The sequence below is a fragment of the Clupea harengus genome, chromosome 3 (genome assembly GCF_900700415.2).
Source record: "Clupea harengus chromosome 3, Ch_v2.0.2, whole genome shotgun sequence".
NCBI lineage: Eukaryota > Metazoa > Chordata > Actinopteri > Clupeiformes > Clupeidae > Clupea > Clupea harengus.
The window spans coordinates 18,495,731-18,509,763 of NC_045154.1; the positions used below are offsets into that span (position 1 = coordinate 18,495,731).

The 14,033-nt window shown below is 48.2% G+C and overlaps 1 protein-coding gene across 1 annotated transcript in view; it reads left to right on the forward strand.

Annotated features, from left to right (window-relative positions):
• Nucleotides 1-3,775, forward strand: part of sh2d7 (SH2 domain containing 7) — a 4,778-nt gene extending 1,003 nt beyond the window's left edge. The window contains exons 2-6 of the mRNA XM_031562459.2: nt 1-26; nt 550-715; nt 1,018-1,278; nt 1,562-2,353; nt 2,918-3,775. The exon at nt 1-26 is cut by the window's left edge and continues 64 nt beyond it. Coding sequence (XP_031418319.1) covers nt 1-26; nt 550-715; nt 1,018-1,278; nt 1,562-2,353; nt 2,918-2,965 — 1,293 coding nt within the window. The 3' untranslated portion in view covers nt 2,966-3,775. The remainder of the gene's footprint in view (nt 27-549; nt 716-1,017; nt 1,279-1,561; nt 2,354-2,917) is intronic.
• The last annotated feature ends 10,258 nt before the right edge of the window (nt 3,776-14,033 follow it).

Consider the following 14,033-nt stretch of genomic DNA (forward strand, 5'->3'; position numbering starts at 1 on the left):
GCCGTCGGATACATCCTCTCCTATAAGTAAGTCACGGTCACACTCTGTAATGTACTTTACACATGCTAAAGGGGTGTGTGTGTGTGTGGGTGTGTATGTGTGTGTGTGTGTAATGTTCTATTGATGTTGCTGTTCCGTTGCTCTTGCTGTTGTTTGAAGTTAGCATTTCAATTCTGTAACATTTTAAATTAAACTTGCCATTTGTCAGACAGAAATATATTCAATTCTGTAACATTTTAAATGAAACTTGCCATGTGTCAGACAGAAATACATTCAAACACAAAACATGTAAAGTCATGTATATGTAAGCACTCACTGCCATGCTAGGCTACTGATGTTCTAACACAAACCTTAACTCTCCAACCCTAATGAATTAACACACGTTTGTGACTGGGGTTGAGACCGCTGTCGACACGCCGTCAATCAACCAAAACAAAACAGTCCAGTTCATAGTCACAGGAGACACACAGATGCACCACAACCTATCACCTAACACCACGGCCAAACCCCTAACCCTAACTCTAACCAACTAACACGTGTTTGTAACAGGGGGCGAGACCGCTGTCGCCACTTTGTCATCAACCAAAACAAAACAGGCCAGTTCATAGTCACAGGAGACACAGAGATGCACGATAGTCTGACAAGTCTGGTGGCGTTCTACCAGAAAACCCCCATCGAGCCATTCGGAGAGTACCTCACCTGCTCCTGCTTCGAGGTGAGTGCACACACACACACACACACACACACACACACACACACACAAACAGATGTGTCCAGGGACATTTAGGTGGAGAGAGTGTGATAGACTCTCTGTGTCCTGAGATGAAATATCCATACATTTTAAGTGAAGAGAGTCTGATCATTCTAACTTGTGTATCTGTATGTGTCCGTGCATGTGTGCATTCGTCTGTATGTGTATGGTTGTGTGTATGTGTGCGTGTGTGTGTATGTATGCGTGTATCTGTGCGTGTGTGTGTGTGTATGTGTGTGTGTGTGTGTGTGTGTGTATCAAAGCAGTCCGCCAGTGACGAGCTGTACGATGTGATCCAGTTCAACGCTAAGAGGAGTGCAGGAGTCAGCGTGCAGGCAGTGAGGAGCTTGTGGGACCAGCGTAGCGTTGGCTCCAGTGAGGGGGGGACCCTGCCTGCCCTGCCCCCGAAGAGCTCCTCTGAGGGGGAGACCCTGCCTGCCCTGCCTGCCCTGCCTGCCCTGCCTGCCCTGCCTGCCCTGCCTGCCCTGCCCCCCAAGAGCAGCCGGAGACCACAGACCACCTCACAGGTAAACACACACAGAGTCACAACCATGCACGATTTGATATATGCTTACAATCACAGCAGTGGTCATGTGGTAATGTAGTCATATGCACTCTAATCAAGTAGCAGGTCGAAACAGCATGAAAAGAGTAAAAAATGCTTTTGATGGATACTTGTTCTTCCTGGGACATGAATTGCATTGCTTGACTAGTTGAGTTAAAAAGAAAATGCATAACACCGCTTGGCTCTGTCGCTGCATTGCCACCTCATTATCCCTTCAGAGCCTGATCATGTCGTGTTGTGTACAGGCAGTGCCTCCAGTGCCCAGGAGGGGAATTGCGTCTAAGACGGTGTCTCTGGAGGACCCCAGCACCCGACAGGAGAGGGACAGGGTCCTGTACGCGCGCCTGGAGCAGCCCAGAGCCACGGAGAGAGAGCAGCCTCCACCCCCCAGCCGCCGGGGCTCAGACAGGTTCCCAGACGGCCTGAACGACGTGTGCAGGGCGGCGACGCCTCACGGGGCGAGGGCGAGTGCCGACGGCGTCGCGGTGCCTGGGATCGTGTACACAGAGCTCAGTCTCATGGAGTGCCGGAGCCGCTCCTTGCCCTTACTGGACGAGGCGGCGGAGAGCCGCTCCTACCGTCTGAGCACGCCGTCCCCCAGCCCCCCCAGCGTGTCGCCGGGGCAACCACGCCGTGCCGGCTACACCCTTTCCCTGCAGGGCCCGCGGGATGTGGACCCAAGGCCCGCCGGCCGGGCGTCACCCAGCAACCACGGTCTGGGAAATCTGACTGGCACCCAGCTGTACCAGCTGGCCGGGAGACCCATCAGCAGTGGCATCAGTGGGGTCAGTGGCGGTGGTGGCAGTGTGGGTCACAGGGTGGCAAAGGCGGACGACACGGAGCAGGAGAGCGATACTCCATACGCGCAGGTGCCCCACAAGCCCGTCCCCAGGAGGTTCCTGCTGGACAACACGTATGAACAGATTCCAGAGCACAAGGCCCAGGACTGGGGAGAGGAGCAGAGAACTCAGGGAAACACGTATGAGTCTCTGGAGGACCTCAGGAGCAAACAGCCCAATGCCACTTCAGCAGCGAAGGTCAGTTCACAGTTCATTACATAGACACACACACACACACACACACACACACACACACACACGCGCACACACACACACACACACACACACACACACACACACACACACACACACACACACACACACACACACACACACACACACACACACCCACACACACACACACACACACATACACACTCACACACACACACACTCACACACACACACGCACACACTCAGACACACACAGACTCACATACACACACACACACACACACACACACACACACACTCAAATTTGCAGTAGCTCATATGTATTTGCCCATATGTATTTTAGTGGTTTGTTATCATGCAAATTTGTCCATTTTTATGTTATGGTTATTTCATGTAGAACTAGATGCTGTGTCTTTGTAAGGGAAGTGATATAATATTCCACACATAGTCTCCATTCATTCTTCTGCGATGACTTCATAATGAGGACAAACTGAGGACCAAAACAAGCTGAGTTTTCCAAACGGCTGTAATCCATTAATCATTAGCCTAAAGCGAGTAATAATTGACCTTTGCTTGCTTCCCGTCCAGAGTGATAAATGGAGGTGGCTATTTCCGGAGCACAGGAAGAAACAATGACACTGATGAGGAGAGCAAACCCACTGAATCAGCGACCAAACTGAACTATTACAGATGAACACAGCACCGGTTCACCCTCATCAAACCCACTGAATCAGTGACCAAACTGAACTATTACAGATGAACACAGCACCGGTTCACCCTCATCTCTGCTGATCGGGGCCACAAGGGCAACACTACAGGAGCTCACTAACACAGGGCTCACACGTCACATGACACCGCTACAAAAGGAAAATACACAAGCTATATCACGCCCCTAGCTACATTATCATTTAGGTAGTCATTTAGGTTTTCTCAGACAGATTAAGTGGTGCCAAACCCCCCAAAAATGCACACTGAAAGTAGATTAGTTTGGCATTTGAACAAACTAATGAAACTAACTCTGACAGTGCATTACTTTAATATTTACACATACAAAGAAACAAGCTTGGAAGCTACATTACTTTTACGTTTGACTTCTGGAAACTTTGAGTGCTGGACACACATTTGTTGTTTTATGGGATTTGTCTCAAATTGGACAAATTTCTGTTATTTTTGAACCCTTCGAGGAGTGAGTCATTCCAGAATTATACCGTACATATCTAGAATATTCATGTACTGCAACTCATAACGGTGCTTGAGTTCATTATTACATCATCAAATGGAACCTTCCGTTAGCAACTGCATTCTAATCATGCAACATTCTAATCACATACATGTGATCATACTCCTCAAAGGGTTAAATGACCCGAATTTTATATTATATTATTTTTGTGTTGTTGGAATTATCTATGTTTGCAATGTTTATGTTTTGTGGCATTATTATAATTGTGAGATTGTGAATATTTATTTATTAAAAACTACATTTGAAAACAAATGTGTGGTTTAGATGTGCTATTACTAAACTCATTCAATCCTTGGTTGCACCTGGTCCTTTAAAACCCTTGGTCCATTGAGACATTATACTCTTGAGGTTGTATTGAGGTGTGTTGCTGTAAGCGCCAGACAGGGGGTTGAGAGATTGACACGAAAGGGAAGTAGACCCCCCCCCCCCCCCCCCCCCCCCCCCCCCACAGCCATTTGTTCTCTGCCTCCCTCTCCATCCTTCTCCTGCACCGCCATTACCCATGTAGAGGCAGAGCTGCTATGGGCCGGGCTTGGTGATAAATCTCTTAGTGGATGAGACAATCATTGAAGATGGAGAGGGCGGGTGGGGTAGGAGGTGTGTGTGTATGTGTGTGTGGGTGGGTGGGGGGGGGGTAATCCATCAGGTTACCTGAAACAGAAAGGCCAGTTAGACGTGTCACAGGGGAAAATCACCGTCCGAGTGCTGAGATGGATGAGGCGGCCAGCGCTCTTCTGTTGAGAGACAGGCACTGAGAGGAAAAAGCAAGGCGGAAATAGGTGCTGTTTGATCATAGCTTGACAGCATACTGTTTTCTGTGCACAAATTATGTTGGTAGATGTGGATAGCTGGTGATTGTTTTTAGGTCATGTCGGTTACAAGAAGACTGAAGATAAACTGGCAGAGACATTTTGAGCTGACAGTGGAAACTGTGTTACAGCAGCAGCTCGCTGAAGTCTTCCGAGGTGGAACCTCTTTCCACAGCGCTCTAAAAAAAGGCAGCTGAGAAATGTATGTGTGACTAACGCAACTCATAGGTGATGATGATGATGAAGAGGATGATGTAACATGCTTCATGGTCTGTATCACTCATGTTGCCCAACTGGCACACGCCCAAACACAACCCAACACACACACGCCCAAACACAACCCGCAATGCAGTTTCACCAAAAATGAAAACACACACACTCAGAAAGATGCTGCAATCGATCGTGGTTTCGCTCCCACATGTCTGCCACGGGCCTCTGACCTTTGACCTTCACATAGAGACCCCCTCATTAGCAGTGAGCATGGTTATTAATCCTGGCAGTGGGAGATGGCTAGCCGTTGAGGTTTACGGTCCTGTAAATTGTCTTACACACACACACACACACACACACACACACAGACCCACACACACACACACACACACACACACACACACATTTACACACACAGACACACACACACAGACACACACACATTCACACCCACACACAGACACACACACTCACACACACACAGAGAGACACACATACACACACACACCCACACACCCACACACACACATACAGGCAGACAGACAGACACACACATAGACACACACAGACACACACACACATCCCCACACACACACACACACACACACACACACACACAGAGAGAGAGACACACACACACACACACACACAGACAGACAGACAGAAAGACAGACAGACAGACACACACATAGACACACACAGACACACACACACACACACACACACACACATGCACAGACACACACATTCACACACACACACACACACACACACACATGCACAGACACACACACACACACACACACACACACACACACACACACACACACATTCACACACACACACACACACACACACACACACAAACACACACACAGACACACACACAGACACACACACACACACATACACACACACACACACAGAAACACGTATTCACACACACAGACACACACATTCACACACACACACACACACACACACACACACACACACACATGCACAGACACACACATTCACACACACACACACACACACACATGCACAGACACACAGACACACACACACACACACACACACACACACACACACACACACACACACACACACACACACAAACACACACACACACAGACACACACATTCACACACCTCCCCCAGCTGTCATCCAGGAACCAGACTTCATCTCGGAGGCCATCAAACCCCCGCCATGATGCAGAGATGAGGGGAGATAGGAGGGCCACAGGGATGAGGGGAGATGGGAGGGCCACAGGATGCAGGGATGAGGGGAGATGGGAGGGCCACAGGGATGAGGTGAGATGGGAGGGCCACAGGCTGGCCTGACAGAATGAGACACAGGATTTGTATGTAGACTCATCTGGAAATAGTGGAACGGTAAAGTGGAAAATGCTTTTTTGATGTTTAAAGTATAAAAACATGAGTATGAAACCAGGATAGATTGGTTCTCAAACCCAAAATGTAGTAAATTAAAGTTAAAATGATCTGGAAGGAACTATTGTCATGTTCTACAGGACTCTTGTTAAACAGTCAAAGCATTGCTTGGATAACATTTTGAGATTGTAATTCCATTTGAGTTTCATCACACGTACCCAATGAAGGGGAAGTGCTTTAGCAAATTGATTTACAGAAGCTTTCTTAGATGACATTCTGAGCGTGTGAATAGAATTAGCCAGTACAGGGATCAATGGGGGGGGGGGGGGGGTGGCAGGAGAGGAAGTGGAGATCTCGCTGGCGTAAACTCACGACACTGGAGTTGTGTTGCAGGCGTTGGGGATCTCGCCGGCGTAAACCCACGACACTGGGGTTGTGTTGCAGGCGTCGCCACAAAGCTTTTATTGAATCCCAGTCAGCAGCGGGTGATTCAGTCCACGGCTGATGTGCTCAGTCAGCAGTTACTGGCATCTGAACACATGAGTGTGTGAGCTGAGCTTAGCTACACACATGGCATCTGAACACATGAGTGAATGAGCTGAGCTACACACATGGCATCTGAACACATAAGTTAATGAGTGGAGCTTAGCTGCACACATGGCATCTGAACACATGAGTGAATGAGCTGAGCTACACACATGGCATCTGAACACATGAGTGAATGAGCTGAGCTGAGCTACACACATGTGGGCACACAAGGCCTCTGTGCACACCCCCTTATAATACAATTTATTACATAGAGACAGAGAGCTAATGGAGGTATAGCAACCTGCTATGATCTGCTGGTATAGCACATTATACCTGTATTCCAAATTCCGTTGTATGCAAATAAAGGCTTTTCTATCTATTTTCTATCTATCTATCTGCATCTGACCATCCAAGACTTTATGAGGGAACCTTTCTTTCTTTCTTTTTTTCTTTCTTTCTTTGTGGCTTATGGATCTTGTCTTTTTTCCATATGCCAACCACCTTCAGGTTTAGCCCCCACAGTATTATCAGCTTTTGAAGGAACCTCTTATTCTCTTGAAACACCTAATCACAGAATACACTGGGCATAAACATTACATAGACATTTGGTAGAAAAATAAAAAGGTTAAGCGTGCAGTTATGGTATCTTAAAGGTTTTTGTAGATCTGATGATGTCATTTCTGAATAGAAGTCTGGATCCACAGCACACACAGTGGAGGCTGGTGACTGCAGACTCAGGTAGGTGTCCACAGCACACACAGTGGAGGCTGGTGACTGCAGACAGTGGACGCTGATGACTGCAGACTCAGGGAGGTGAATACAGCGCCCCCTGTTGGACAGAGGACGACATGGACCTTTGAACTGGAACCTTCATATCAGTCTCAATGCTCCAGTGGCAAATTCACAATAGATTTATTCAGAAAGTCATATTAATTAATTTCCTTAATGATCATGCTCAAATATCTCCATCTACAAATACCACTAAACCAGGGGTGTAAGCAAAAAGAAAGGAAACATTTACATCGGCACAGGGGGAAAATGTAATTCTGCCTTAAAGCCTATTTGGCGGTGGCTCAGTGGGTTTGGTCCAGTGGGTTCGGCCCGGCCAAGGCAAGCTTCTGTTGGCCCGGTTCTAGCACAGATGAAGGCTGAGTACTGACCCAGTGGGTTTGGGCCGGTTCTAGCACAGATGAAGGCTGAGTGCTGACCCAGTGGGTTTGGGCCGGTTCTAGATGAAGGCTGAGTACTGACCCAGTGGGTTTGTCCCGGTTCTAGCACAGATGAAGGCTGAGCACTGACCCAGTGGGTTGCCGGTTAAGGCTGGATTGACATAAACACTAAATTAAATACTGGACTTGAACTGGTGCCCACATTTATATCAACTTTGTTGGCCCAGCCTTGAGGAGTCTCTGAAACATTAGTCTGCGTCCGGCCATTTTACTGGCCAAGGCTGCTCACTCCAGAAACACAACACAACTAATGACAAGCCTGGCAGACAAAACAGAACTACTCAGAACTATCAGGTAAAGGTGGTAAATATCTATATATCAGTTTATATCTATATATCAGAAAAACAGACATTAAATACAAATGATAAAAAGAATACAAGGAGGTTAAAAACCTCAGCAAAGAGCAAACCCTCTAATTGACACACGGGGCGAATGGGGGACATCCTTACGCATTACTCATGTCCAGACAGATATTTCTGCTGTTCTTTCTGTCTCCCTGAAGATGCAACACCATATGATTTGCGTGCCTATGCAAGAACCCACGAGACCAAACTGGTGTGTGACGAGCTCTCCGAGTGAAAAGAGCACAATAAAGATGTCAGTGGTGACTGGAGCTGTATTTGTGGGGTGTTGCACTCATAAATAAGAGGCCCTTCACAACAGCAACATCAGATATGGCAGATTAAAGCAAATAAGACAGGTACGCTAACAACAACAGCAGCAACTGTGTGTGTGTGTGTGTGTGTGTGTGTGTGTGTGTGTGTTTCGTGAGGACACCGGAGAGCTCCTGTGTGGGCTGGACGCTGCTCTGACATTAACACAGAGTGACAGGCGAGCCGGTGGGGTGGAGACTGTTGAGGTTGTGTGTGTGTGTGTGTGTGTGTGTGTGTGTGTGTGTGTGTGTGTGTGTGTGAGACTGGGCCAGCTGAGGTGATGTAAACGCACAGAAGAGGAGCGGTAAACAAACACACACACATCTAATAGATGCACACCGCATCCAGGTTCTTACGGGCTATGAAGAAGGGCATTGAAGGGCATAAAGCTCTTTTGATTACTAGGGCACATTCGTTTGGTAATATCATAACATGTGCACAGACCTATGTGTGGACCAACGCCTCATTTTGGTGTGTGGACACCTTTTCTTTCTTTACTGTAAGTATATACTGAAAACATTGCTCTCTAGTGCATCCTACAGTTAGGAGTACTGCATTAGGATCCGGCACCCTTCTCAGCAGACTTCCTGTATATTATGGCAGGTAAACTGCTGGCTCTCTGCATTTTTATCACTATCAATCTTGTATGCATCATGTATATATGTTGCACGTATGCTAAAGCATATTTTCTCCTAATGCATGTGTGTGTGTGTGTGTGTGTGTGTGTGTGTGTGTATGAAGTAATCTGATTCTCTCTTCCCACCGCCCTCCCACTCCTTTCTAACCGTCCAGCCCTGAGCAGATGGGCCCCCCCCCCCCCCTTTGAGCTGAGGTTCTGCTCAGGGTTTCTTCCTGTTGAAAGGGAGTTTTTCCCTCGCCCACGTGGCCTTAGTGCTTGCTCTGGGAGGTCCAGGCTCTGTAAAGCACCTTGAGATGATCTCAATTGTTATCGGGGTTATATATATTAAAAATGGAATGGAATTGAAAATAGTTTTGAGGAAGGCGTTCAGCCACACCCTCTTTGAGGAAGGCGCTCAGCCACTTCCCCCTTTGAAATGTAACCTGCATCCTGGTTTCCAATGTGTCGTAGGCACGTCCAATTTGATCTCTACACAGTCTGACAGCATAACATTGACCACTCAGTTACTGAATCAACCCATCATTTGACTCAGCAAAATGTGTAGGCTGTGCCATGTTGCTCTATTCGCAGACAGCAGGTCATCCAGTATCCCATGATGCTCTATTCGCAGACAGCCAGTATCCCAGTATCCAGTATCCCAGTGTCCTGTAGCCTGTCATCCATTGGGGCCTTAATGAGCAATAAAAAGGGAAACATACGTGGCTCGTCATCACAGCACATGTCAGAATTCCTGCTCATATGATTGGATCAAAAGACACAAATTCAATGACACATCCACAAATGAATACGCTGTTTCACCTGTCCCACAGACTTCCTGCTACTCTAGCGTCCAGTGAAGGTATACATGCAAATAACAATTCTTTTCGATTCCTGCCTTTGATGATGTGCCATTTCCAGACTGTCAGCACATTAGACACGTAACACACAGCTTGTTGCCCCTTTAAATTAGGGGCCAACTGTCTCCTGTTTCCTCATGTTTGCTTTCGGCCATGACACTAATGGCAGCCGCTACGCCCATCCCCCCTCTTCTCGCAGATCCAAAACACCTCACTTCGCTTCCTGAAAGCCAAACAAAGCCAGGAATAGGGCATTAAACAAATTACTCACCCAGGTAGAAAATAAACATCCGGAACATTCCACCACAGGGGACTGCAGAGTGCCCCCTGTACGTGGTTCTGTGTGTGTGTGTGTGTGTGTGTGTGTGTGTGTGTGTGTGTGTGTGTCTGTGTGTGTGCGTGCGCATGTGTGTGTGTGTGTGCGTGTGTGTTTGTCTGCGTGTGTGTCTGTGTGTGTGTGCGTGCGCACGTGTGTGTTTGTGTGCGTGTGCGTGTGTGTGTGTGTGTGCTGGCTTCGTCTATCTGAGAGTGCTATCGAACTGCTCCTAAAGTGATTGAGATTGGGACTCCAAGCACTTGGTGCCACACCAGCTGAACCGGGGCTGTAAGACGGGGGGGGGGGGGGTGATGCAGTTACCCTCACCAGCTCAATACCATGGCAGTTACCCTCACCAGCTCAATGCCATAGCAGTTACCTTCACCAGCTCAATGCCATAGCAGTTACCCTCACCACTCCAGCTCAATACCAAAGCAGTTACCCTCACCAGCTCAATGCCATAGCAGTTACCCCCACCACTTCAGCTCAATGCCATAGCAGTTACCCTCACCACCCCCACCACTTCAGCTCAATGCCATAGCAGTTACCCTCACCACCCCCACCACTTCAGCTCAATGCCATAGCAGTTACCCTCACCACCCCCACCACTCCAGCTCAATGCCATAGCAGTTACCCTCACCACCCCCACCACTCCAGCTCAATGCCATAGCAGTTACCCTCACCACCCCCACCACTTCAGCTCAATGCCCTTTTATTCATATAGCACCTATAACAATTACAGGGCCCACGGCCTGAACCCCCTAGAGCAAGCACACTAAGGTGAATGGGGCCAGGAAAACTCCCTTTTAACAGGTAGAGACCTTGAGCAGAACCTCAGCTCAAAGGGGGGACCCATCTGCTTGAGGTGGACCGGGTAGAGAGATAAAGATGGAGAGGTGGTGTGGTGTGGTGGGGGGTGGTGTGGTGGGGGATAGGGTGGTGTGGTGTGGTGTGGTGGGGGGTGGGGTGGTGTGGTGGGGGGTGGGGTGGTGTGGGGTGGTGTGGTGGGGGCGTGCGGAGCAGGGGGCTGGCGTCTCTGCTGCATCACACTGGGAAAGGGGAATCGATGGCGTAATGGTTACTTTACAGCGGTGCGGTGGGGCCAGTGGAGGCTGTATCAGCCTGGAACAGAAGCTGCCCTATGGGGGTTTAATTCAGCAGCAGCTGCTCGCTCACTCGCTCCGAGGGCGTAATTAATGAAGGCCCACCATCAGCCTTCCACCCCCCCGCCACCATTTTCCCTTTTTTCAGGGGCTGCTCTCATAAAGGGAGCTGGAGCTAGCAGGACGAGGTGTGTGTGTGTGTGTGTGTGTGTGTGTGTGTGTGTGTGTGTGTGTGTGTGTGTGTGTGTGTGTGTGTGTGTGCGTGAGCTGGAGCTAGCGGGACGAGGAATTAACAGCCTATTAGCATAGGCTGCCTGCCCTAATGACTGTGCCTCGCTGACACACGCTTTAAGATGTTCTCTTCTCTTCTCTTCTCTTCTCTTCTCTTCTCTTCTCTTCTCTTCTCTCTTCTTTATTTTGGGGGGTGGAGGTGGGGTGGGGGTCTTTCTCGTTTAATGGTGCCTGACACCCATTTTGATGCACGCTTTAGTGGTTCTGTATTACATTTTTATATTTATTTATTATTTTAATAGAGAAGCACCACTGTTCAAAACTCCTCTACATGTCCAGTGGAAACCCAGTTTGGGGTTTTTGGTCAAATTGTGTTTTTAGGACGGGTCTGTATTGGTACCACAAGATGTGCGAAATGTCTGTACTGGAGTTCTTAGATTACCACAAGATGTGTGAAATGTCTGTACTGGATTTCTTAGATTACCACAAGATGTGTGAAATGTCTGTACTGGATTTCTTAGATTACCACAAGATGTGTGAAATGTCTGTACTGGATTTCATAGATTACCACAAAATGTGTGAAATGTCTGTACTGGATTTCTTAGATACTCCAAAGCCAAACAAACATCACATCATTACATCAGTTTTCACACACTCTAACATAATTGCATAACTCATAACTGCAAAGAGGTGGTTATCCAACCTCCAGTAAGTGTTCACACTAAAATGCCTACCATAAATATACATTAACTCTCCCTTCTCTGTTTCTCTCCAACACAGATTCCTCACACAAACACACACACACACACACACACACACACACACACACTCTTACAGAAACCATCAGCGCACACCCCCCCCCCCCCCCCCCCATTCATCACCCGCGCCACGATGCCTTTAAACCCTGTGGGCTCTTCCCTCTGAATGAACCTCTCGCCCAGACACGGTCCCTTCCAGCGCAGTTTCACCCAGACAAACACACACACACACACACACACACACACACACACACTGTCCCTTCCAGCGCAGTCTCAGGCTGCCCCATGATTCATCTCCGGCTAACATGGCCAAGGACGCCTCTCTTAGCATCTCTCTTAGCAGATTTACCGGCGCCGGTGTGGCGGCCAGTGTAATCGCGCCGCTGAATGCTGAGGCAGCGGGCTCCTAACGATCTCATTCTGCTTAAAAAGTCATTACAGGTTATACTACAGGATGTGCTCAGACATAATCACTTTCCCATCTTTATGGTGAGGACTCTCCCGCTTCTTCTGCCTCTGTAGCAGCAGCAGGGACCAGAGGGTGAGCAGGGGGCAGATCAGGAGGGGAGGATGGAGGAGGATGGAGGAGGATGGGGACTACCCCTGGCCTACAGGAGAATATGATGGAGTACTACCCCTGGCTTACAGGTGTCCTGTCCAGGGCCTGGAGTTTAGTCTGTAGAGAGCTACACTAAGGATCAAACGCATTTCTTACCCCTACCCCTTGTTTTTTCGAGAGCCCACTGGTTTCCGAGTTGCCACGCAAAGTAGAGTTACAGCATCGGGAGCAGTTGGGGTTCAGTGTCTTGTTCAAGGGCCTGGAGTTCAATCAGTCATTTGCCGGTGAGCTGGTCTTAAGAGAAGGAGGTTAAAAGTCTCTGGTCTGCTTCAGGAGTGAACCGGACAGGACCATCGGCCTATTATTTAGTCAGGTCTTTGTGTTTAGACTCACTCATCATGGTGTAAAGACACGGTGTAGGTGCATAGTACATATATAGTATAATAACGTACATATAGAACATAATGATGCTGTAAATAAATAGGCTTATAATTGAATAAAAATTTGAACTGAATTATAGGACAGAAAGAGCAGATATATTACCAGCAGGGACGTCACACTGAAAAAATACAGGTCTTCCTTTATAACCTACTTTGATGTGTAAAACATTTCACATATTCATATTTCATATTTCAAGAAGATTATTAATGAGAATTTCATTCATCAGTGTCATTCATCCCTTCCACATAACAGCCATCACAAACGTGTTCTTCTCTATGGCAGACATGTGCTGGTGCGTCAAGAATGAGATGCGTTCAGTCAAGAAGCGCCAGAAAAACCCATTTATTCAAAGTGGAGTAAAATGCCCTCTATCGCATCAAATACTGAAAAATGTTCCTGCTTCTAGAGACGGCTGATGCTAACGTCTCCAGCTCAGACAGGTAGAGAGGGAATCAGAGCACAGTAAAAATACTTGAGAGGGTGACAATGGCAAAGTCTCAGAGACTTTTTTCAGAGATGGGGGAGCCCTTCATTCAACTGGAGAACAGTTAGATATGATTGTCGTCATGCTCCAGTTCTTAAAGCAGTAAGAGAATAAGAGATGAGAAAAGCAATTTGTAGCCGGGGAGGAGAGGGGGAGGGGGAAGGGGAGGGCAGGAGAGGGGAGGGGAGGGTTGAAGGGGGGGGGGGGCAGGAGAGGGGAGGAGAGGGTGAAGGGGGGGGGGGCAGGAGAGGGGAGGAGAGGGTGAGAGGGGGGGG